The sequence below is a fragment of the Oncorhynchus clarkii genome, unplaced genomic scaffold (genome assembly GCF_045791955.1).
Source record: "Oncorhynchus clarkii lewisi isolate Uvic-CL-2024 unplaced genomic scaffold, UVic_Ocla_1.0 unplaced_contig_9911_pilon_pilon, whole genome shotgun sequence".
Classification (NCBI taxonomy): Eukaryota; Metazoa; Chordata; class Actinopteri; order Salmoniformes; family Salmonidae; genus Oncorhynchus; species Oncorhynchus clarkii.
Genome location: NW_027257966.1, coordinates 16,868 through 41,939, shown reverse-complemented (window position 1 = coordinate 41,939; position 25,072 = coordinate 16,868). Strand labels below are relative to the sequence as shown.

General features: G+C 44.9%; 2 protein-coding genes and 1 non-coding gene across 8 annotated transcripts in view; 2 read left to right on the top strand and 1 right to left on the bottom strand.

The window, feature by feature from the left end:
- The window catches only part of LOC139394304 (Krueppel-like factor 3), a 32,382-nt gene extending 27,366 nt beyond the window's left edge, over window positions 1-5,016 (top strand). For 3 of the 4 annotated variants that reach the window (XM_071142337.1, XM_071142336.1, XM_071142338.1), the window contains 2 exons: window positions 2,063-2,226; window positions 3,083-3,452. In XM_071142337.1, coding sequence (XP_070998438.1) covers window positions 2,063-2,226; window positions 3,083-3,264 — 346 coding nt within the window. In that variant the 3' untranslated portion in view covers window positions 3,265-3,452. Of the gene's footprint in view, window positions 1-2,062; window positions 2,227-3,082 lie in introns of all 4 variants that reach the window. The other variant, XM_071142341.1, reaches the window with a different exon arrangement.
- A 2,543-nt stretch (window positions 5,017-7,559) lies between these two features.
- Window positions 7,560-7,631, bottom strand: trnap-agg (transfer RNA proline (anticodon AGG)). Its single transcript has one exon. It is a non-coding gene; the product is annotated as a tRNA-Pro (tRNA).
- A 545-nt stretch (window positions 7,632-8,176) lies between these two features.
- Window positions 8,177-24,940, top strand: LOC139394305 (protein NOXP20-like). 3 transcript variants are annotated; one of them, XM_071142343.1, is made up of 14 exons: window positions 8,177-8,349; window positions 9,211-9,537; window positions 9,619-9,703; window positions 10,862-11,058; window positions 11,204-11,338; window positions 11,753-11,905; window positions 12,024-12,216; window positions 18,628-18,713; window positions 19,827-20,090; window positions 20,227-20,366; window positions 21,037-21,109; window positions 21,248-21,301; window positions 21,569-21,698; window positions 24,804-24,940. In XM_071142343.1, the coding sequence occupies exons 2-13, from the start codon at window positions 9,211-9,213 to the stop codon at window positions 21,680-21,682; spliced, it is 1,821 nt and encodes a 606-aa protein (XP_070998444.1). In that variant the 5' UTR covers window positions 8,177-8,349; the 3' UTR covers window positions 21,683-21,698; window positions 24,804-24,940. The 3 variants fall into 3 exon arrangements, with proteins under 3 accessions (XP_070998444.1, XP_070998445.1, XP_070998443.1); XM_071142344.1 differs by lacking the exon at window positions 24,804-24,940 and having other exon boundaries at window positions 18,631-18,713; window positions 21,569-21,917; XM_071142342.1 differs by lacking the exon at window positions 24,804-24,940 and having other exon boundaries at window positions 21,569-21,917.
- Window positions 24,941-25,072: the final 132 nt, after the last annotated feature.

Below are 25,072 nucleotides of genomic sequence, written 5' to 3'. Positions count from 1 at the left end.
CTTATGTACATATTCTTTATCCCCTCACACTGTGTACAAGACAGTAGTTTTGGAATTGTTAGTTAGATTACTTGTTATTACTGCATTGTCGGAACTAGAAGCACAAGCATTTCGCTACACTCGCATTAACATCTGCTAACCATGTGTATGTGACAAATAAAATTTGATTTGTTTTGATTTATACTGTACTGTAGGTATGTAGAATACTGTACTGTAGGTATGTAGAATACTGTACTGTAGGTAGGTAGAATACTGTACTGTAGGTAGGTAGAATACTGTACTGTAGGTATGTAGAGTACTGTACTGTAACATACTGTACTGTAGGTATGTAGAGTACTGCACTGTAGGTATGTAGAATACTGTACTGTAGGTATGTAGCATACTGTACTGTAGGTATGTAGAATACTGTAGGTATGTAGCATACTGTACTGTAGGTATGTAGAATACTGTAGGTGTGTAGCATACTGTACTGTAGGTATGTAGCATACTGTACTGTAGGTATGTAGAATACTGTAGGTATGTAGCATACTGTACTGTAGGTATGTAGCATACTGTACTGTAGGTATGTAACATACTGTACTGTAGGTATGTAGAATACTGTAGGTATGTAGCATACTGTACTGTAGGTATGTAGAATACTGTAGGTATGTAGCATACTGTACTGTAGGTATGTAGCATACTGTACTGTAGGTATGTAGAATACTGTACTGTAGGTATGTAGAATACTGTACTGTAGGTATGTAGAGTACTGTACTGTAGGTATGTAAAGTACTGTACTGTAGGTATGTAGCATACTGTACTGTAGGTATGTAGAATACTGTACTGTAGGTATGTAAAGTACTGTACTGTAGGTATGTAAAGTACTGTACTGTAGGTATGTAAAGTACTGTACTGTAGCATACTGTACTGTAGGTATGTAGAATACTGTACTGTAGGTATGTAGAATACTGTACTGTAGGTATGTAGAATACTGTACTGTAGGTATGTAAAGTACTGTACTGTAGGTATGTAGCATACTGTACTGTAGGTATGTAAAGTACTGTACTGTAGGTATGTAGAATACTGTACTGTAGGTATGTAGCATACTGTACTGTAGGTATGTAGAATACTGTACTGTAGCATACTGTACTGTAGGTATGTAGAATACTGTACTGTAGGTATGTAGAATACTGTACTGTAACATACTGTACTGTAGGTATGTAGAATACTGTACTGTAGGTATGTAGCATACTGTACTGTAACATACTGTACTGTAAGTATGTAGCATACTGTACTGTAGGTATGTAGCATACTGTACTGTAGGTATGTAGCATACTGTACTGTAAGTATGTAGCATACTGTACTGTAGGTATGTAGCATACTGTACTGTAAGTATGTAGAATACTGTACTGTAGGTATGTAGCATACTGTACTGTAGGTATGTAGAATACTGTACTGTAGGTATGTAGCATACTGTACTCTCTCTCTCTGTCTCTCTCTGTCTCTCTGTCTCTCTCTCTCTCTCTCTCTCTCTGTCTCTCTCTCTCATTCTCTCTCTCTCTGTCTCTCTCTCTCATTCTCTCTCTCTCTATGTCTCTCTCTCTCTCTCTCTCATTCTGTCTCTCTCTCTGTCTCTCTGTCTCTGTCTCTCTGTCTCTCTCTCTCTCTCTGTCTCTATCTCTCTCTCTCTATGTCTCTCTGTCTCTCTCTCTCTCTGTCTCTCTCTCTATTTCTCTCTCTCTCTCTCTATGTCTCTCTGTCTCTCTCTCTCTCTCTCTCTCTCTCTCATTCTGTCTCTCTCTCTGTATCTCTCTCTATTTCTCTCTCTCTCTATCTCTCTCTGTCTCTCTCTCTCTCTGTCTCTCTCTCTCTCTGTGTCTCTCTCTCTCTGTCTTTCTCTCTCTGTGTCTCTCTCTCTCTGTCTCTCTCTCTCTGTCTCTCTCTCTCTATGTCTCTCTCTCTCATTATGTCTCTCTCTCTCATTATGTCTCTCTCTCTCTCTGTCTCTCTCTCTCTCTATGTCTTTCTCTCTCTATGTCTCTCTCTGTCTCTCTCTCATTCGGTCTCTCTCTCTCTTCCTCAGTAACAACCCGTCTGTGATCGTCCATTCTGGGGGTAATCACCCGTTGCCAATCGAGTCTCCGGACTCGATGAAGAAGAGACGAATCCACCGTTGTGATTTCAACAGCTGCAACAAAGTCTACACCAAGAGCTCTCATCTGAAGGCACATCGCCGCACACACACAGGTGAGACACACACAGGTGACACACACACACACACACACACACACAGGTGACACACACACACACACACAGGTGAGACACACACACACACAGACACATGGGGCGGCAGGGTAGCCGAGTGGTTAGAGCGTTAGACTAGTAACCGGAAGGTTGCAAGTTCAAACCCCCGAGCTGACAAGGTACAAATCTGTCATTCTGCCCCTGAACAGGTACTGTTCCTAGACCAGTTAACCCACTGTTCCTAGACCAGTTAACTAACCCACTGTTCCTAGACCAGTTAACCCACTGTTCCTAGACCAGTTAACCCACTGTTCCTAGACCCTCATTGAAAATAATAATTTGTTCTTAACTGACTTGCCTAGTAAAATAAAGGTAAAATAAATAAACACACACACACACAGGTGAGACACACACACACAGGTGAGACACACACACACACACAGGTGAGACACACACCAAATCAGACACACACACACACAGATGACACACACACACACAGGTGAGACACACACACACACAGATGAGACACACACCAAATCACACACACACACGTTCATATTGTAGGTCTCTGTTCAATTAAATTATAGATTGATACTGTTAGTTTCCTAACCTCTCTGGCTCTTTCTCTCCCTCTGTCTCTCTCTCTCTCTCTCTCCCCATATCTCTCTCTCTCTCTCTCCCCATCTCTCTCTCTCCCTCTCTCTCTCTCTCCCCATATCTCTCTCTCCCTCTCTCTCTTCTCTCTCTCCCTCTCTCTCTCTCTCTCTCTCTCTCTCCCCATCCCTCTCTCTCTCTCCCCATATCTCTCTCTCCCTCTCTCTCCCCATATCTCTCTCTCTCTCTCCCTCCCTCCCTCCAGGAGAGAAGCCCTATAAGTGCATGTGGGAGGGGTGCACGTGGAAGTTCGCCCGTTCGGACGAACTGACTCGTCACTTCCGTAAACACACAGGCGTCAAACCGTTCCAGTGTCCCGACTGTGAACGCAGCTTCTCCCGATCCGACCACCTGGCTCTACATAAGAAACGGCACCTGCTGGTCTGAACGGCAACGCAACGCAACGGCTGTGAAACGTCTGTTCGACACACAAGGCGAACGCAGCCCGTTGGGTAGTTGGTCCATACAGGACCCCAAGACAGGACCGTTGGACAGCGAGAGACCCGGGGACTTACACATCCTCTATCTGTCTATCACTTTATTCAGTCAGCCAATCAGCCGTCCTCTTCCTCTCCACTCCTTAGTACCAGAGCTCCCCGTTGTCTCCCAGTGCTCGCCGTTGTCTCCCAGTACTCGCCGTTGTCTCCCAGTGCTCGCCGTTGTCTCCCAGTGCTCGCCATTGTCTCCCAGTGCTGAAGGCGGATGGTGTTCGTAGGCCCAGATCTAGGATCAGCTAAACCTCCAGACATCTTGACCTTAACCATAGAGAGAGACAGACATCTTGACCTTAACCATAGAGAGAGACAGACATCTTGACCTTAACCATAGAGAGAGACAGACATCTTAACCTTAACCATAGAGAGAGACAGACATCTTAACCTTAACCATAGAGAGAGACAGACATCTTGACCTTAACCATAGAGAGAGACAGACATCTTAACCTTAACCATAGAGAGAGACAGACATCTTGACCTTAACCATAGAGATAGACAGACATCTTGACCTTAACCATAGAGATAGACAGAGGTCTTAACCATAGAGCTAGACAGAGGTCTTAACCATATAGATAGACAGAGGTCTTAACCATAGAGATAGACAGAGGTCTTAACCATAGAGATAGACAGAGGTCTTAACCATAGAGATAGACAGAGGTCTTAACCATAGAGATAGACAGAGGTCTTAACCATAGAGATAGACAGAGGTCTTAACCATAGAGATAGACAGAGGTCTTAACCATAGAGATAGACAGAGGTCTTAACCATAGAGATAGACAGAGGTCTTAACCATAGAGCTAGAACGAGGACTCAACTTTGTACGACGTCTGTGACGGCATGGGCAGCGCCAATGATCGCCATTTTAAAGTGATACATTTTTTGAATATATATATATATATATATATATTTTTTAGAGCAGATATTTGTGATTTTAGCGCCATCTGCAGTGCCGGAGTCCTGAACCACATTTAGTCTTACGTTTATTGTGGCCACTAGATGGCGGTGATATGGCTCCATGCCATTAACAAACCGTAACAACCTATTTGAAGAAGAAGAAGACATTTGCTCATAAGGCGGATCGCTCTCAAACCCCATAAGGATTCCCTACCCAGTTTGACTACTTTAAAATGGTGGAAGTCCTCGATGTCCATGCTAAAAAAATTACAAAAAACGGGTTCTAATCCTTCCAGAGAGTTCCTTTGTACCTCTATGAATACATTATGGATACAGCACCACAGATACAACGATTAGACAGATGTTTCACCATATATATATATAGAGAGAGAGAGAGGGAGAGAAACGTTTGTTAACGGCTGACCTGAGATTAGAGTCAACGTGGACTGAGTGGCTCCCTCTGCTGGACGGAGGGGACTACCTGCTGCTCAGTACTCAGTGGACACACACACACACACACAGCTCAACAGCCTGTACTGACTCTAGTCACATGAGTGGAGTCACAGGTCAACAGCAGGCTCTGGTAGAGGGGGTAGAAGGGTTGTGGGGGTTCCCAACCACAGGTCAACAGCAGGATCTGGTAGAAGGGCTGTGGGGGTTCCTAACCACAGGTCAACAGCAGGCTCTGGTAGAGGGGGTGGAACGGCTGTGGGGGTTCCCAACCACAGGTCAACAGCGGGCTCTGGTAGAGGGGGTGGAAGGGCTATGGGGGTTCCCAACCACAGGTCAACAGCGGGCTCTGGTAGAGGGGGTGGAAGGGCTGTGGGGCTTCCTAACCACAGGTCAACAGCGGGCTCTGGTAGAGGGGGTGGAACGGCTGTGGGGGTTCCTAACCACAGGTCAACAGCAGGCTCTGGTAGAGGGGGTGGAACGGCTGTGGGGGTTCCTAACCACAGGTCAACAGCAGGCTCTGGTAGAGGGGGTGGAACGGCTGTGGGGGTTCCTAACCACAGGTCAACAGCAGGCTCTGGTAGAGGGGGTAGAACGGCTGTGGGGGTTCCTAACCACAGGTCAACAGCAGGCTCTGGTAGAGGGGTGGAACGGCTGTGGGGGTTCCTAACCACAGGTCAACAGCAGGCTCTGGTAGAGGGGGTGGAACGGCTGTGGGGGTTCCCAACCATTACAAGGCAAAGGCTTGTTGTCTTTGATTCTAGAAATGTGAAACAAACTCTTTTTATTATCCTGGGGCATTATCATGATCATTATTCTGTTTGATTATTTTTTATTCTTATTATAATTGTTGTTGTTGTTGTTGTTGTTGTTGTTGTTCTGTAAGTAAAATACTTCCATTGAGCCGGTTGAAAGTGGACTCGGCGATATGACATCATCATATACGGCAGGAAGCAGGGTGACTTCCTGCTTTACAAAACTCAACAACAACAACAAGACTCAAACCCCAATGGGTGGCCATCTTGGCAGGTTTGGTGACTTCCTGCTTTACAAAACTCAACAACAACAACAAGACTCAAACCCCAATGGGTGGCCACCTTGGCAGGTTTGATTCTCAATTCTGATATTTTTCCCCCCACTAATTCGTCTTTTGACCAATCAGATCTGCTCTTTGGCCAATAATTGGGCGAAAGATCAGAATTGGGCTGCCTGTGTAAACGCAGCTATATAAACTTACTGCTCATGAAAGTTACATTCTGGTGGCCAGACTGTATTGTACATAGTCTATATAGTGAGACTAGAGGAGACTAGAGGAGGCTAGAGGAGGCCAGAGGAGACTAGAGGAGACCAGGGGAGACCAGAGGGGACTAGAGGGGACTAGAGGGGACTAGAGGGGACCAGAGGAGACCAGAGAGTCTAGTGGAGACTAGTGAGCCTGCAGAGTAAAGAAAACTAGAGAGCACTTTAAAACCATTCACAGAACCAGACAACCAGCACATTCTCATTCAAATCCATTCATTATTCCATCAATCATTTGTTGGTTGGTTGAATGATGCGTTGATGTATTGATTGACACATTATTAAACTCAGTTCAAGTTACAAGTCACAGATCTGGGATCAGTTTTACCATCCCACAGTCCTTAACCATTACCCTGAGGAGAGGGAAACAGTCACAGATCTGTGGTCAGTTTTACCATCCCACAGTCCTTAACCTTTAACCCTGAGGAGAGGGGAAACAGTCACAGATCTAGGGTCAGTTTACCATCCCACAGTCCTTAACCCTGAGGAGAGGGAAACAGTCACAGATCTGGGGTCAGTTTTACCATCCCACAGTCCTTAACCTTTAACCCTGAGGAGAGGGAAACATCAGACTGACCCAATATCACTGTTTTGGGATTAATGTAATCTGTTTTTTCATTTAATAGCAGGATTATATACACACACGTTTGGTTTGCGTTTGGTTTTTTAACTATGCAGATGTAATATGATGATGAATTGTTGTAATATATTTTATAAATGATTATTAGACTGAAATGGGCAATTAAAGGTATTTTATAAAGCATGATGATAAATAATTTTATGTTTTTTTTTTTTTTTTAAATCAATGAATTATATAAAACATTTTTTTTTTTATATATAAGGTTGTGAATCTGTATTCAACTCTATCTTGTATTCTATGCGGGGTTGTCCATTCAAATGGGAGTGTGTGCCTTCTGACCCTTCTATATCAAACTGTGAACTCATTATTCTGTACAGCAAATGTTGCGTCATGTTTTACAAACACAAATATCCGAATCACAATAAACATATATATTGATACACGTTTCATATCGGTGTGTTTCTCCCCTTTTTTTTCTGCATTTAGACATTAAGAGATACGACGCGTTTAAAAAATATATATATATATTGGATATATATTATGTAGATAATGTAGGCAGTGGAACGTGATACGTTTTCAAATCAAATCGAACTTTATTAGTCACATGCGCCGAATACAACAAGACTTGTTGAACTTTACCGTGAAATGTTTACTGACAAGCCCTTAAACCAACAGCGCAGTTCGAGAAGAGTTAAGAAAATATTTACCAAATAAACTAACGTAAAATAATTATAAAAAGAAACACAATAAAATAACAATAATGTTTTATAATTTTTTACTTTAGTCTATTTGGTAAATAGCTTATATCTTTTCGAACTGCATTGTGTTAAGAGACGTAAGGGAGTGTGCTGGTGTTATGTAGTGACACTAGATGGTTATATCATTTTGACAACATACATTTTTCACGACATCTCATTGACACTGTGACAATAAACTAACACAAAAATAGGCACTTTCGAAAACGAGGGCTCGTCCGGGATTTGAACCCGGGACCTCTCGCACCCTAAGCGAGAATCATACCCCTAGACCAACGAGCCGCGGCATGACGTGTTGCAGAAATCAAGCGCTTTTATGTGAGCTATGATCAGTGCGTTCAAACTATCTGGGAACTTAGGTATTGGAATTGTCTTTATTATTTTGTGAGGGTAATGTTTACTGTTAATTTTTATTGCTTATATCACTTTTGTTTATTATCTACTTCACTTGCTTTGACAATGTTTAACATATGTTTCCCATGACAATAATGCCCCTTGAATTGAAATGATTTTGAATTGAGAGACGCCCTAGCCTCATATCATGAATATGCTTTACCGTCTCTAGACAACTCCGTTATATAAAGTGTTTATTCTCAAAGTTGCCGGGATGTAAACGTGTCCTACTTATACCGGTACATTCGTAACAACTTAAAGCATTACGAAACTTACATTATATAATTAAAAAAAGAAACGTCACGTAGCAAATCAACCATTTTGTTTTGTCGTTGTTGATTAAATTCGACACTCTTATTGACGTCCACACAGAAAAAACGACTTGCCTGATGGGTGAAACAACGACTAAAACGCCACCTGCTGGAGGGAGACACGTTTTTCCGCCGAGTTGGACCTCTCGCTCCCGAACTCTTCCCTCTCTGACGCGCTCCCGGGGGGTGACGTCACCTCCCACAGGCACCGACGGACGACACGCGCATCCCTGTCTACGTGGCGGGGCGGAAGGAGCGCGTCTAGCGGAGAGAGTTGTCAGCAGCGAGACTAACCGGTGAGATGCACAGTCATTTACCATACATACATACCATACCAAACCGAACCGAACCGAACCGAACCGCGTGGTAATTGAATTAGGGTTTTCTATTTCCCTCTTAGTGACAGTAACCTGCTACTGACATAGTTTCAGAATCTGTGTTTGTAAAAAGTGAAACCTGGTGAATGATTTGTGTTATTTATTTGTTATATGTCACAAACATATCGCAGTATACATGATATACGTGTGTCTTAACTTTTATTTCAAATTATAGTTATTTATTAATGTTTTTTTTGAGACTGAAAGATTTGCTGTCACTCTGCTTGGCTGTGTCAAAGCCAAAGGAAAACAGTGCTGTGGTCGTCGCGTTGATATGACGTGACCGCTAGATGGCGGTAATAAAACCATTGGAATTTACAACTAACTGTCGCGGTGCCATGTTCATTTGGAAAACGTTTCGGGAACAATTGCAGATGGCAATTCTAATGAATAGAGCCGACGCGATTCTACAATGGCAAGAGTTTGTTCTACATAGTATATGTCTATCTTGAACGTAACGAAACGTTGCCTCCTGTTGAACGCACCGGGGAAGACAGTACAGCTTGTGTTTCTGCTTCTCTCATCTTCACTGGCTCATTCAGTTGAATGTTAAACGTCAATGTTCAGCAATACTGGGGGTGTGGTCATTTAGTCCAAACAGTTGCGTTTTTGTAATTAGTTTCTATTGGACAACTTCAGGTAGGTCCCGCCCCGTTTGGTTCCTAATGAAAACACCACAGATTTTACTGGGATAAATCAGTCACTATTAAAAATAAACCTCCCCCCTCTCTCTCTCTCTCTCTTTCTCTCTCTCTCTCCTCCCCCCTTCTCTCTCTCCAGATGAACATGTCTGACTCCAACCCTCCCATATTCCCCCCCGCTCCTCTCTCTGACCCCTCCCACACCGACGCCAACCCCCCAGGAGAAGACACACACACAGCTCTCCCGCCTCCCACACCCATCCCCCAGCCCTCGTTGGCCACAGAGGGTTCCGAGGTCTCTGAGCCAGCCAACCAGGTGGCAGGAGAGGACGTGACCAGGGACGACAGAGATGAGGCTCCTATTGACCAATCAGGGGGCGGCGGCGGCGTGGAGGATCAGGTGACTGAGTGTGGCCAATTGGTGAGCCTGGAGGCGGAGACCGCTGCTGCCGAGGGGGAGGAAGAGGTATGATTGGCTGATTGGCTGTCGTCATAGTGATGTCATGTTGTTGTCGTTGTGGTGACGTTATTGTGTGTGTGTGTGTAGGACTCTCTTCAGGTCAAGGGGAAAGGTTGGGGTGGATGGGGCTCCTGGGGGAAGTCTCTACTGACCAGTGCCACGTCTACTGTGGGTAAGTCTCCACACACACACACACACACACACACACACACACACACACACACACACACACACACACACACACACACACACACACACACACACACATTTATGCCCCACAAATGATGTCTGAACCAACCTTTTATATAGTTAATAGGGGTTGATGTCTAATGAACCAACCTTAGATTAGTTAATAGGGGTTGATGTCTGAACCAACCTTTTATTAGTTAATAGGGGTTGATGTCTGAACCAACCTTTTATTAGTTAATAGGGGTTGATGTCTGAACCAACCTTTTATTAGTTAATAGGGGTTGTGTTCCAAATGTGTTTAGTGATGTCACTCTTTACAACCATTGTTCCCCTGTGAACACAGCAATACTTATCTGTCTATCTCTGTCTCTGTCTCTCTCGGCCTCTCTCTCTCCCCCATCTCTCTCTGCCTCTTTCTGTCCCTCTCTCTGTCTCTCTCTCTGCCTCTCTCTCTCTCTCTCTCTGTCTGTCTGTCTGTCTGTCTGTCTGTCTGTCTGTCTGTCTGTCTGTCTCTCTCTCTCTGTCTCTCTCTCTCTCTCTGTCTCTCTCTCTCTGCCTCTCTCTCTCTCTGTCTGCCTGTCTGTCTGTCTGTCTGTCTCTCTCTCTCTGTCTCTCTCTCTCTCTCCCTCTGTCTCTCTCTCTCTGCCTCTCTCTCTCTCTCTCTCTCTGTCTCTCTCTCTCTCCGTCCCCCATCTCTCTCTCTCTCTCTCTGTCTCTCTCTCTCTCTCTCTGTCTCTCTCTCTGTCTCTCTGTCTCTCTCTCTCTGTCTCTCTCTCTCTCTCTCTCTGTCTCTCTGTCTCTCTCTCTCTGTCTCTCTCTCTCTCTCTCTCTCTCTCTGTCTCTCTCTCTCTCTCTCTGTCTCTCTGTCTCTCTCTCTCTCTGTCTCTCTGTCTCTCTCTCTCTCTCTCTGCCTCTCTCTGTCTCTGTCTCTCTCTGTCTCTGTCTCTCTCTGTCTCTGTCTCTCTCTCTCTGTCTCTCTGTCTCTCTCTCTGTCTCTCTCTCTGCCTCTCTCTGTCCCTCTCTCTGTCTCTCTCTCTGCCTCTCTCTCTCTCTCTCTCTGTCTGTCTGTCTGTCTGTCTGTCTGTCTGTCTGTCTGTCTGTCTGTCTGTCTCTCCCCCATCTCTCCCCCATCTCTCTCTAGGTAACAGTCTAACTTCAGTAAAGGAGAAGGCCGGAGCTCTGCGTCTTCACAGGACCTCAGTAGGAGAGGAGGCGCGAGAGGGGTGGGAGGAGGAGAGGAAGGAGGGAGGAGAGGAAGAGGAGGATAGCTGTCCTCAGTCAGCCCTGGTCACCACTCCACCACCAAGCAGAGGAGTACTGTCTACCATCACACACGCTGTGAGTATACACACACACACACACACACACACACACACACACACACACACAGACACAGACACAGACACACACAGACACACACACACGTGCGATCAGTGTAATTGATAACAGATAACATTGTCGTGACCCCGTCCCTCCCCACCAGGGTAAATCAGTGATCAGTGGAGGTCTCGATGCCTTAGAGTTCATCGGTAAGAGAACCATGACGGTCCTGGCAGAGACTGACCCTGGTTTCAGGAAGACCAAGATACTAATGCAGAGGACTGTCTCACTCAGCCAGGTAGGTACACACACACACACACACACACACACACATACACACACACACACACACACACACACACACACACACACACACACACACACACACACACACACACACACACACACACACACACACACACACACACACACACAGATACACATGCTCTGTGGGCAATGGTGAAAATAAGGTTTCAGTTTTTAAAGTGATGAAAATGACCACATTATCTCTCTGTTGATTGGCTGTGTTGTTCTGTATCTGTGTTCTGGTTGGTTGAGGCGTTGTATCTCTGTGTTGTGATTGGCTGTGTTGTTGTATTTCTGTGTTGTGATTGGCTGAGGCGTTGTTTCTCTGTGTTGTGATTGGTTGAGGCGTTGTATCTCTGTGTTGTGATTGGCTGAGGTGTTGTATCTCTGTGTTGGGATTGGTCAGATGCTGAAGGATGCCAAAGAGAAGGAGAGGGCTCGTCTCAGCTGCCAGCCAATCAGTGAGCCCACAGCTCACTACGGAATCCTGTTTGATGACTACCAGGGCCTATCACACCTAGAGGCTCTGGAGATACTGGCCAATGAGAGTGAGGCTAAGGTAAAACACACCCACACACACACACGAGCACAAACACAGATATACACACACAGATATACACACGGATACAAGTAACCCAACTCCTCTGTCTCCTCTTCACACTCCTCCCCCCTCTCAGGTTCAGTCGTTCCTCTCCTCCCTGGAAGAGGAGGATCAGGAGGAGATAAAGAAAGAACTGATCGCCATCAAGGACATCTTCGTCAGCCACACGGGAGAGGAGGAGGAGGAGGAGGGAGAGGGCGAGGAGAAGAAGGAGGGAGAGGAGACAGTGGATAGGGGTGATCTAAGTCCCCAGTGTTCTACTCCTCTGTGTGAGTTACAAAGACCAAACAGTGTTCCTTAACTCCTGATAAACACAGCTGGGTCCTTAACCACTGATAAACACAGCTGGGTCCTTAACTCCTGATAAACACAGCTGGGTCCTTAAATACTGATTAACACAGCTGGGTCCTTAACTACTGATAAACACAGCTGGGTCCCTAACCACTGATAAACACAGCTGGGTCCTTAACCACTGATAAACACAGCTGGGTCCTTAACTCCTGATAAACACAGCTGGGTCCTTAACCACTGATAAACACAGCTGGGTCCTTAACTCCTGATAAACACAGCTGGATCCTTAACCGCTGATAAACACAGCTGGGTCCTTAAATACTGATTAACACAGCTGGGTCCTTAACTCCTGATAAACACAGCTGGGTCCTTAACCACTGATAAACACAGCTGGGTTCTTAACTCCTGATAAACACAGCTGGGTCCTTAACCACTGATAAACACAGCTGGGTCCTTAACTCCTGATAAACACAGCTGGGTCCTTAACTCCTGATAAACACAGCTGGGTCCTTAACTCCTGATAAACACAGCTGGGTCCTTAAATACTGATAAACACAGCTGGGTCCTTAAATACTGATAAACACAGCTGGGTCCTTAACCACTGATAAACACAGCTGGGTCCTTAACTCCTGATAAACACAGCTGGGTCCTTAACTCCTGATAAACACAGCTGGGTCCTTAACTCCTGATAAACACAGCTGGGTCCTTAACTCCTGATAAACACAGCTGGGTCCTTAACCACTGATAAACACAGCTGGGTCCTTAACTCCTGATAAACACAGCTGGGTCCTTAAATACTGATAAACACAGCTGGGTCCTTAACTCCTGATAAACACAGCTGGGTCCTTAACTCCTGATAAACACAGCTGGATCCTTAACTCCTGATAAAACACAGCTGGGTCCTTAACTCCTGATAAACACAGCTGGGTCCTTAACTCCTGATAAACACAGCTGGGTCCTTAACTCCTGATAAACACAGCTGGGTCCTTAACTCCTGATAAACACAGCTGGGTCCTTAAATACTGATAAACACAGCTGGGTCCTTAACTCCTGATAAACACAGCTGGGTCCTTAAATACTGATAAACACAGCTGGGTCCTTAACTCCTGATAAACACAGCTGGGTCCTTAACTCCTGATAAACACAGCTGGGTCCTTAACTCCTGATAAACACAGCTGGGTCCTTAAATACTGATAAACACAGCTGGATCCTTAACCACTGATAAACACAGCTGGGTCCTTAACTACTGATAAACACAGCTGGGTCCTTAACCACTGATAAACACAGCTGGGTCCTTAACTCCTGATAAACACAGCTGGGTCCTTAACTCCTGATAAACACAGCTGGGTCCTTAACTCCTGATAAACACAGCTGGGTCCTTAACTCCTGATAAACACAGCTGGGTCCTTAACCACTGATAAACACAGCTGGGTCCTTAACCACTGATAAACACAGCTGGGTCCTTAAATACTGACACACAGCTGGGTCCTTAAATACTGATAAACACAGCTGGGTCCTTAAATACTGATAAACACAGCTGGGTCCTTAACCACTGATAAACACAGCTGGGTCCTTAACTCCTGATAAACACAGCTGGGTCCTTAACTCCTGATAAACACAGCTGGGTCCTTAACTACTGATAAACACAGCTGGGTCCTTAACTACTGATAAACACAGCTGGGTCCTTAACCACTGATAAACACAGCTGGGTCCTTAACTCCTGATAAACACAGCTGGGTCCTTAACCACTGATAAACACAGCTGGGTCCTTAACTCCTGATAATCACAGCTGGGTCCTTAACCACTGATAAACACAGCTGGGTCCTTAAATACTGATAAACACAGCTGGGTCCTTAACTCCTGATAAACACAGCTGGGTCCTTAAATACTGATAAACACAGCTGGGTCCTTAACTCCTGATAAACACAGCTGGGTCCTTAACTCCTGATAAACACAGCTGGGTTCTTAACTCCTGATAAACACAGCTGGGTCCTTAAATACTGATAAACACAGCTGGGTCCTTAACCACTGATAAACACAGCTGGGTCCTTAACCACTGATAAACACAGCTGGGTCCTTAACTCCTGATAAACACAGCCGGGTCCTTAACTCCTGATAAACACAGCTGGGTCCTTAACCACTGATAAACACAGCTGGGTCCTTAACCACTGATAAACACAGCTGGGTCCTTAACTCCTGATAAACACAGCTGGGTCCTTAACCACTGATAAACACAGCTGGGTCCTTAACCACTGATAAAACACAGCTGGGTCCTTAACCACTGATAAAACACAGCTGGGTCCTTAACTCCTGATAAACACAGCTGGGTCCTTAACTCCTGATAAACACAGCTGGGTCCTTAACTCCTGATAAACACAGCTGGGTCCTTAACCGCTGATAAACACAGCTGGGTCCTTAACCACTGATAAACACAGCTGGGTCCTTAACTCCTGATAAACACAGCTGGGTCCTTAACCACTGATAAACACAGCTGGGTCCTTAACCACTGATAAACACAGCTGGGTCCTTAACCACTGATAAACACAGCTGGGTCCTTAACCACTGATAAACACAGCTGGGTCCTTAACCACAGCTCAGTTTAAACCGTTTCTAACCAAAGCAACAGGAAATGGCCTTAAAGACTAGAACAGTGAGACAGGGTGACAGGGTGACAGGGTGACAGTGAGACAGGGTGACAGGGTGACAGGGTAACAGTGAGACAGGGTGACAGTGAGACAGGGTGACAGTGAGACAGTGAGACAGGGAGACAGGGAGACAGGGTGACAGTGAGACAGTGAGACAGGGTGACAGGGTGACAGTGAGACAGGGTGACAGGGAGACAGGGTGACAGGGTGACAGGGTAACAGGGTGACAGGGAGACAGGGTGACAGGGAGACAGGGAGACAGGGTGACAGGGTGACAGTGAGACAGGGTGACAGGGTAACAGGGTGACAGGGTAACAGGGAGACAGGGTGACAGGGAGACTGTGAGACAGGGTGACAGTGAGACAGGGTGACAGGGTAACAGGGTGACAGGGAGACAGGGTAACAGGGTGACAGGGAGACAGTGAGACAGGGTGACAGGGAGACAGGGTGACAGGGAGACAGGGTGACAGGGAGACAGTGAGACAGGGTGACAGTGAGACAGGGTGACAGTGAGACAGGGTGACAGTGAGACAGGGTGACAGGGAGACAGGGTGACAGTGAGACAGGGTGACAGTGAGACAGGGTGACAGGGTGACAGGGAGACAGGGTGACAGGGAGACAGGGTGACAGGGTGACAGTGAGACAGGGAGACAGGGTGACAGGGTGACAGGGTGACAGTGAGACAGGGTGAGCACCTGTTCTTACACTGTGATTTGACTATTAGTTGTTCAACGTTTCTTCTGAAAAATATAGTTTATAAAAATGGTCCGAGAAGAACAACATTGGCAGGGCAATTCAAGCAAAGCCAATATGTGGCGGTAAAGTATTGGTTCTGTAGTTTACGGCACAAACCTCATTGGTACAGAACTGTTTTATAATTGTGACCTTTACTCAGAAAAGGTTGGTGACCATTGCGATAAAGGATCAACGTTTCTGACACTGACAGAGCCTACGACCAAGACGTAGTGGTACTGAACCAGCAGACCTAGACCCTGTCTCACTGAACCAGCCAAGACGTAGTGGTACTGAACCAGCAGACCTAGACCCTGTCTCACTGAACCAGCAGACCTAGACCCTGTCTCACTGAACCAGCCAAGACGTAGTGGTACTGAACCAGCAGACCTAGACCCTGTCTCACTGAACCAGCAGACCTAGACCCTGTCTCACTGAACCAGCCAAGACGTAGTGGTACTGAACCAGCAGACCTAGACCCTGTCTCACTGAACCAGCAGACCTAGACCCTGTCTCACTGAACCAGCCAAGACGTAGTGGTACTGAACCAGCAGACCTAGACCCTGTCTCACTGAACCAGCAGACCTAGACCCTGTCTCACTGAACCAGCCAAGACGTAGTGGTACTGAACCAGCAGACCTAGACCCTGTCTCACTGAACCAGCAGACCTAGACCCTGTCTCACTGAACCAGCCAAGACGTAGTGGTACTGAACCAGCAGACCTAGACCCTGTCTCACTGAACCAGCAGACCTAGACCCTGTCTCACTGAACCAGCCAAGACGTAGTGGTACTGAACCAGCAGACCTAGACCCTGTCTCACTGAACCAGCAGACCTAGACCCTGTCTCACTGAACCAGCAGACCTAGACCCTGACTCACTGAACCAGCAGACCTAGACCCTGTCTCACTGAACCAGCAGACCTAGACCCTGTCACACTGAACCAGCAGACCTAGACCCTGACTCACTGAACCAGCAGACCTAGACCCTGACTCACTGAACCAGCAGACCTAGACCCTGTTACACTGAACCAGCAGACCTAGACCCTGTCTCACTGAACCAGCCAAGATGTCCGAAAATCGTTTACAACCTAAGAATTTTTCCACGATATCGACAAAGTCGTGGAATTAGACGGCTAAACCCGTGCAGTCTCTACGGGCATTTAGTTTGTTGAAATCTGCCAAAAATGTTGGCACTTTAGCCTTTAATTCATATAAAAATAAATAGGATTTATTGAATTCTCCATGTGGTCTATATTAAAAGGGCACTTCATTTAATAACAGTCTCTCTGGTCTGATGTTTAATCTGTCTCTCTCTGGTTGATGTTTAATCTGTCTCTCTCTGGTCTGATGTTTAATCTGTCTCTCTCTGGTCTGATGTTTAATCTGTCTCTCTGGTCTGATGTTTAATCTGTCTCTCTCTGGTCTGATGTTTAATCTGTCTCTCTCCGGTTGATGTTTAATCTGTCTCTCTCTGGTCTGATATTTAATCTGTCTCTCTCTGGTCTGATGTTTAATCTGTCTCTCTCTGGTCTGATGTTTAATCTGTCTCTCTCTGGTCTGATGTTTAATCTGTCTCTCTCTGGTCTGATGTTTAATCTGTCTCTCTCTGGTCTGATGTTTAATCTGTCTCTCTCTGGTCTGATGTTTAATCTGTCTCTCTCTGGTCTGATGTTTAATCTGTCTCTCTCCGGTTGATGTTTAATCTGTCTCTCTCTGGTCTGATATTTAATCTGTCTCTCTCCGGTTGATGTTTAATCTGTCTCTCTCTGGTCTGATGTTTAATCTGTCTCTCTCTGGTCTGATATTTAATCTGTCTCTCTCTGGTTGATGTTTAATCTGTCTCTCTCTGGTCTGATATTTAATCTGTCTCTCTCTGGTTGATGTTTAATCTGTCTCTCTATGGTTGATGTTTAATCTGTCTCTCTCCGGTTGATGTTTAATCTGTCTCTCTCTGGTCTGATGTTTAATCTGTCTCTCTCTGGTTGATGTTTAATCTGTCTCTCTCTGGTCTGATGTTTAATCTGTCTCTCTCTGGTTGATGTTTAATCTGTCTCTCTCTGGTCTGATGTTTAATCTGTCTCTCTCTGGTCTGATATTTAATCTGTCTCTCTCTGGTTGATGTTTAATCTGTCTCTCTCCGGTTGATGTTAATCTGTCTCTCTCTGGTCTGATGTTTAATCTGTCTCGCTCTGGTCTGATGTTTAATCTGTCTCTCTCCGGTTGATGTTAATCTGTCTCTCTCTGGTCTGATGTTTAATCTGTCTCGCTCTGGTCTGATGTTTAATCTGTCTCTCTCTGGTCTGATGTTTAATCTGTCTCTCTCTGGTTGATGTTTAATCTGTCTCTCTCTGGTCTGATGTTTAATCTGTCTCTCTCTGGTTGATGTTTAATCTGTCTCTCTCTGGTCTGATATTTAATCTGTCTCTCTCTGGTCTGATGTTTAATCTGTCTCTCTATGGTCTGATGTTTAATCTGTCTCTCTCTGGTTGATATTTAATCTGTCTCTCTCTGGTTGATGTTTAATCTGTCTCTCTCTGGTCTGATGTTTAATCTGTCTCTCTCTGGTTGATGTTTAATCTGTCTCTCTCTGGTCTGATATTTAATCTGTCTCTCTCTGGTCTGATGTTTAATCTGTCTCTCTATGGTCTGATGTTTAATCTGTCTCTCTCTGGTTGATGTTTAATCTGTCTCTCTCTGGTCTGATGTTTAATCTGTCTCTCTCTGGTTGATGTTTAATCTGTCTCTCTCTGGTCTGATGTTTAATCTGTCTCTCTCTGGTCTGATATTTAATCTGTCTCTCTCTGGTCTGATATTTAATCTGTCTCTCTCTGGTCTGATATTTAATCTGTCTCTCTATGGTCTGATATTGAATCTGTCTTTCTCCGGTTGATGTTTAATCTGTCTCTCCGGTCTGATATTAAATCTGTCTCTCTCTGGTCTGATATTTAATCTGTCTCTCTCTGGTTGATATTTAATCTGTCTCTCTCTGGTTGATGTTTAATCTCTTTCCAGCAGCTGATGGGGAGGAGTTTGTGAGTGTCCTGACTGAGTTGCTGTTTGAGCTTCACGTCGCTGCCACCCCAGACAAACTCAACAAGGTAACAGACAGTCACTGTCACCACAGACAAACTCAACAAGATAACAGACAGTCACCACAGACAAACTCAACAAGGTAACAGACAGTCCCTGTCACCACAGACAAACTCAACAAGGTAACAGACAGTCCCTGTCACCACAGACAAACTCAACAAGATAACAGACAGTCACCACAGACAAACTCAACAAGGTAACAGACAGTCCCTGTCACCACAGACAAACTCAACAAGGTAACAGACAGTCCCTGTCACCACAGACAAACTCAACAAGGTAACAGACAGTCCCTGTCACCCCAGACAAACTCAACAAGGTAACAGACAGTCCCTGTCACCCCAGACAAACTCAACAAGGTAACAGACAGTCCTTGTCACCACAGACAAACTCAACAAGGTAACAGACAGTCCCTGTCACCACAGACAAACTCAACAAGGTAACAGACAGTCCCTGTCACCACAGACAAACTCAACAAGGTAACAGACAGTCCTTGTCACCACAGACAAACTCAACAAGGTAACAGACAGTCCCTGTCACCACAGACAAACTCAACAAGGTAACAGACAGTCCCTGTCACCCCAGACAAACTCAACAAGGTAACAGACAGTCCCTGTCACCACAGACAAACTCAACAAGGTAACAGACAGTCCCTGTCACCACAGACAAACTCAACAAGGTAACAGACAGTCCCTGTCACCACAGACAAACTCAACAAGGTAACAGACAGTCCCTGTCACCACAGACAAACTCAACAAGGTAACAGACAGTCCCTGTCACCACAGACAAACTCAACAAGGTAACAGACAGTCCCTGTCACCACAGACAAACTCAACAAGGTAACAGACAGTCCCTGTCACCACAGACAAACTCAACAAGGTAACAGACAGTCCCTGTCACCACAGACAAACTCAACAAGGTAACAGACAGTCCCTGTCACCACAGACAAACTCAACAAGGTAACAGACAGTCCCTGTCACCACAGACAAACTCAACAAGGTAACAGACAGTCACCACAGACAAACTCAACAAGGTAACAGACACACAGTTTTAATTGAATCTACTGAATTAGAGTTCATTATTTTAGGTTAAAGTTTAGTGATGTCATGTCAATTCATCCCCAGGCCAGGATGAGAGCGCATGATTGGGTGAGAGAGGTGGAGAAACCTGTCGTTGTCACGGAAACCATCGGGGGGGCGACGGAGGAGGAGCAAAGAGGAGAACCTGAAACAAGAGAGGGAGAAGAAGAGAAGAAAGAGGGGGAGGAGCTGGAGGAGAAGAAAGAGGAGGAGCTAAAGGAGGAGAAAGAGGAGGAGGAGCTAAAGGAGAAGAAAGAGGGGGAGGAGATAAAGGAGAATGAGGAAGAGAGACGATCCAGGTCTGTAGAGGTGAGATCTGATGTTGGACAGATGTCTGTCTGTCTGTCTGTCTCTCATGTTCTCTTTCCCTCGCTTTTCGTTTTAAGCACGTAGTGTGTGTTAATGTTTATATATTGTGTGTGTGCTTGTGTGTGTGTGTGTCTAGGCAGTGTACCTGTGTTCAGTGGGCTCCCTGGCGGAGGTGACAGCCCGCAGTATCGAACAGCTCCACAAGGTGGCAGAGTTGATCCTCCACGGACAGGACCTGGAGAAACCTGCCAGAGACCAGGCTCACATACTCACCAGGTCTGTTGGAGGAGGGGGGGGGGGGGGGGGGGGGGGGACAGGAGAAACCTGTTAGAGACCAGGCTGTAGGGGGGGGGGGGGGGGGGGGGGGGGGGGGGCAGGACCAGGAGAAACCTGCTAGAGACCAGGCTGTAGGGGGGGGCAGGACCAGGAGAAACCTGCTAGAGACCAGGCTGTAGGGGGGGGCAGGACCAGGAGAAACCTGTTAGAGACCAGGCTGTAGGGGGGGGCAGGACCAGGAGAAACCTGCTAGAGACCAGGCTGTAGGGGGGGAGGGGGGGGGAGGGGGGCAGGACCAGGAGAAACCTGCTAGAGACCAGGCTGTAGGGGGGGGCAGGACCAGGAGAAACCTGTTAGAGACCAGGCTGTGTGGGGGGAGGGGGGGGGGGGGGCAGGAGAAACCTGTTAGAGGGTCACTAGTCCAACGCTCTAACCACTAGGCTAACCTGCCGCCCCGGTCTTTAATAGGTTACTCACCAGGTCTGTTGGGGGAGGGGGGACAGGAGAAACCTGTTAGAGACCAGGCTGTAGGGGGGAGGGGGGGACAGGAGAAACCTGCTAGAGACCAGGCTGTGTGGGGGGGGGGGAGGGTGCATCTGTGTGTGTGGGGAATATGACCTTCCACTCATATGTATATTCTGAGCATCGTTAATGTCTGTGACTGTTGCAGGTTGACGTGTGCCATGTGTCGGGAGGTGGGTTGTCTTGCCAGGAAGTTCTCTGATACTCTGCTCACCGTTGGGGTAAGATGTGTATGTGTGTGTGTGTGTGTGTGTACTGGGACTTTATCTCCAACACAATAAAGGAATGGCATTAAGGTCAGGTGATCAGCTGATCATCACCCCCATTGGTTCTCTGACTCCCTTCCTGCCCTTCTCCAGGTTCAGAGAAAAGCAGAAGAGTTGAACCCTTTGGTAGACAGTGTGCTGCTTGAGGTAAGACATGTAACTGTTGTTCTGTAGGGTTCTAACAGTGTTCTGTAGGGTTCTAACAGTAGTCTGATGTTCTGAAGGGTTCTAACAGTGTTCTGTAGGGTTCTAACAGTGTTCTGTTGTTCTGTAGGGTTCTAACAGTGTTCTGTAGGGTTCTAACAGTGTTCTGTAGGGTTCTAACAGTGTTATGTTGTTCTAACAGTGTTCTGTAGGGTTCTAACAGCGTTCTGTTGTTCCGTAGGGTTCTAACAGTGTTCCGTTTTTCCGCAGGGTTCTAACAGCACCACATACATCCAGAACGCCTTCCAGCTCCTCCTCCCGGTTCTCCAGATGTCACACATCCAGACCCACAGCTCTAGAACCCGCACGGAACCACAGCCCTAACCCTGTCGTAGCCACAGTAAACACACCTCATACTGCTGAAGTGCTGTCAGCATACTAGCCCGTCCTAATGATGTAACTATGTACAGGAAGATAATGTGATATATATATAAAACAGTGATACGGAAGTCAACTACTAGGTTGCCATAGTAACAGACTGACTAGGATATCTTTAAACTTTAATCACGTAATGCAGTAACTTAGTATAGTTTCATGTAGGGAACAACTTCTCAGATTGAAGAGCTTGTACTCATGTCTATTAAGCATCTCCAAATTGATTATTTTATTATATATACATATATATATATATATATATATTAATCATATTTATATATATTACTGTTCAGAGGTAAATCTAAACATGATTCATGTCAACTGGCTAATTTAACCCGGTGTATCAGATTATGTCTAATCGTTTTAAAAAGCGAAACCAAAAAAAATAGTTTTGTTGTTAGAGTTTGTTTTTAGTGTCACGTAAACCAGATCAGATCAGTGTAATGTGTTGTTTAACAGGGTCGGTCATAGTGTCACGTAAACCAGATCAGATCAGTGTAATGTGTTGTTTAACAGGGTCGGTCATAGTGTCACGTAAACCAGATCAGATCAGTGTAATGTGTTGTTTAACAAGGTCGGTCATAGTGTCACGTAAACCAGATCAGATCAGTGTAATGTGTTGTTAACAGGGTCGGTCATAGTGTCACCTAAACCAGATCAGATCAGTGTAATGTGTTGTTTAACAAGGTCGGTCATAGTGTCACCTAAACCAGACCAGATCAGTGTAATGTGTTGTTAACAGGGTCGGTCATAGTGTCACCTAAACCAGATCAGATCAGTGTAATGTGTTGTTTAACAGGGTCGGTCATAGTGTCACCTAAACCAGATCAGTGTAATGTGTTGATAACAGTGGCACGGCGTCCCTGAAGCAAATTAGGGTTCAGTGCTTTTCTCAAAAAGACACATCAACATATTTTTCATATCTTTGTTGCTTTGTCAGCTCAGGTGTTCGAACCAGAGACCTTTCGGTTCCTCTGGGCCCAACGCGCTAACCGCTAGGCTACATGCCGCAGGTATTGATGCTCCCTGCTTAACCTTGTTGAAATGGTAGAACAACTAACCTTGTTGAAATGGCAGAACAACTAGCCTTGTTGAAATGGCAGAACAACTAACCTTGTTGAAATGGTAGAACAACTAACCTTGTTGAAATGGTAGAACAACTAACCTTGTTGAAATGGCAGAACAACTAACCTTGTTGAAATGGTAGAACAACTAACCTTGTTTAAATGGCAGAACAACTAACCTTGTTGAAATGGTAGAACAACTAACCTTGTTGAAATGGCAGAACAACTAACCTTGTTGAAATGGCAGAACAACTAACCTTGTTGAAATGGCAGAACAACTAACCTTGTTGAAATGGCAGAACAACTAACCTTGTTGAAATGGCAGAACAACTAACCTTGTTGAAATGGCAGAACAACTAACCTTGTTGAAATGGTAGAACAACTAACCTTGTTGAAATGGCAGAACAACTAACCTTGTTGAAATGGCAGAACAACTAACCTTGTTGAAATGGTAGAACAACTAACCTTGTTGAAATGGCAGAACAACTAACCTTGTTGAAATGGCAGAACAACTAACCTTGTTGAAATGGCAGAACAACTAACCTTGTTGAAATGGCAGAACAACTAACCTTGTTGAAATGGTAGAACAACTAACCTTGTTGAAATGGTAGAACAACTAACCTTGTTGAAATGGTAGAACAACTAACCTTGTTGAAATGGTAGAACAACTAGCCTTGTTGAAATGGCAGAACAACTAACCTTGTTTAAATGGCAGAACAACTAACCTTGTTGAAATGGTAGAACAACTAACCTTGTTGAAATGGCAGAACAACTAACCTTGTTGAAATGGCAGAACAACTAGCCTTGTTGAAATGGTAGAACAACTAACCTTGTTGAAATGGTAGAACAACTAACCTTGTTGAAATGGCAGAACAACTAACCTTGTTGAAATGGCAGAACAACTAGCCTTGTTGAAATGGCAGAACAACTAACCTTGTTTAAATGGCAGAACAACTAACCTTGTTGAAATGGTAGAACAACTAACCTTGTTGAAATGGCAGAACAACTAACCTTGTTTAAATGGCAGAACAACTAACCTTGTTGAAATGGTAGAACAACTAACCTTGTTGAAATGGCAGAACAACTAACCTTGTTTAAATGGCAGAACAACTAACCTTGTTGAAATGGTAGAACAACTAACCTTGTTGAAATGGCAGAACAACTAACCTTGTTTAAATGGCAGAACAACTAAGCTTGTTGAAATGGCAGAACAACTAACCTTGTTGAAATGGTAGAACAACTAACCTTGTTGAAATGGCAGAACAACTAACCTTGTTGAAATGGTAGAACAACTAACCTTGTTTAAATGGCAGAACAACTAACCTTGTTGAAATGGTAGAACAACTAACCTTGTTGAAATGGTAGAACAACTAACCTTGTTGAAATGGCAGAACAACTAACCTTGTTGAAATGGCAGAACAACTAACCTTGTTGAAATGGCAGAACAACTAACCTTGTTTAAATGGCAGAACAACTAACCTTGTTGAAATGGTAGAACAACTAACCTTGTTGAAATGGTAGAACAACTAACCTTGTTGAAATGGCAGAACAACTAACCTTGTTGAAATGGCAGAACAACTAACCTTGTTGAAATGGCAGAACAACTAACCTTGTTGAAATGGCAGAACAACTAACCTTGTTGAAATGGTAGAACAACTAACCTTGTTGAAATGGCAGAACAACTAACCTTGTTGAAATGGTAGAACAACTAACCTTGTTGAAATGGCAGAACAACTAACCTTGTTGAAATGGCAGAACAACTAACCTTGTTGAAATGGTAGAACAACTAACCTTGTTGAAATGGTAGAACAACTAACCTTGTTTAAATGGCAGAACAACTAACCTTGTTGAAATGGCAGAACAACTAACCTTGTTGAAATGGCAGAACAACTAACCTTGTTGAAATGGTAGAACAACTAACCTTGACATTAACGGACAAAGACAAAAAAAGGACCAGAACTATAAAGTTCTATATTTCTATTTCTATGTGTGTATTTGTTTTTTAGATCCACTGGTTTATTAAGTCGTTGTTGGATCGTTTATTAATCTGCTGCTATGGTAACGGAGATGGAATCTGACAACGGAACCTTTAATCACAAAAATAACAACAACGAAGAATAAAAATCACCTTTTTAAAACCTTTTAACTGTTTCAGAGCCATGTCTTTATATATATATACACACACACACACACACACACACACACACACACACACACAAATATAAAATCCTATTTTCCCTAATCCTAAAATAGCCTTTGTCCTTGTGAGGGGGGG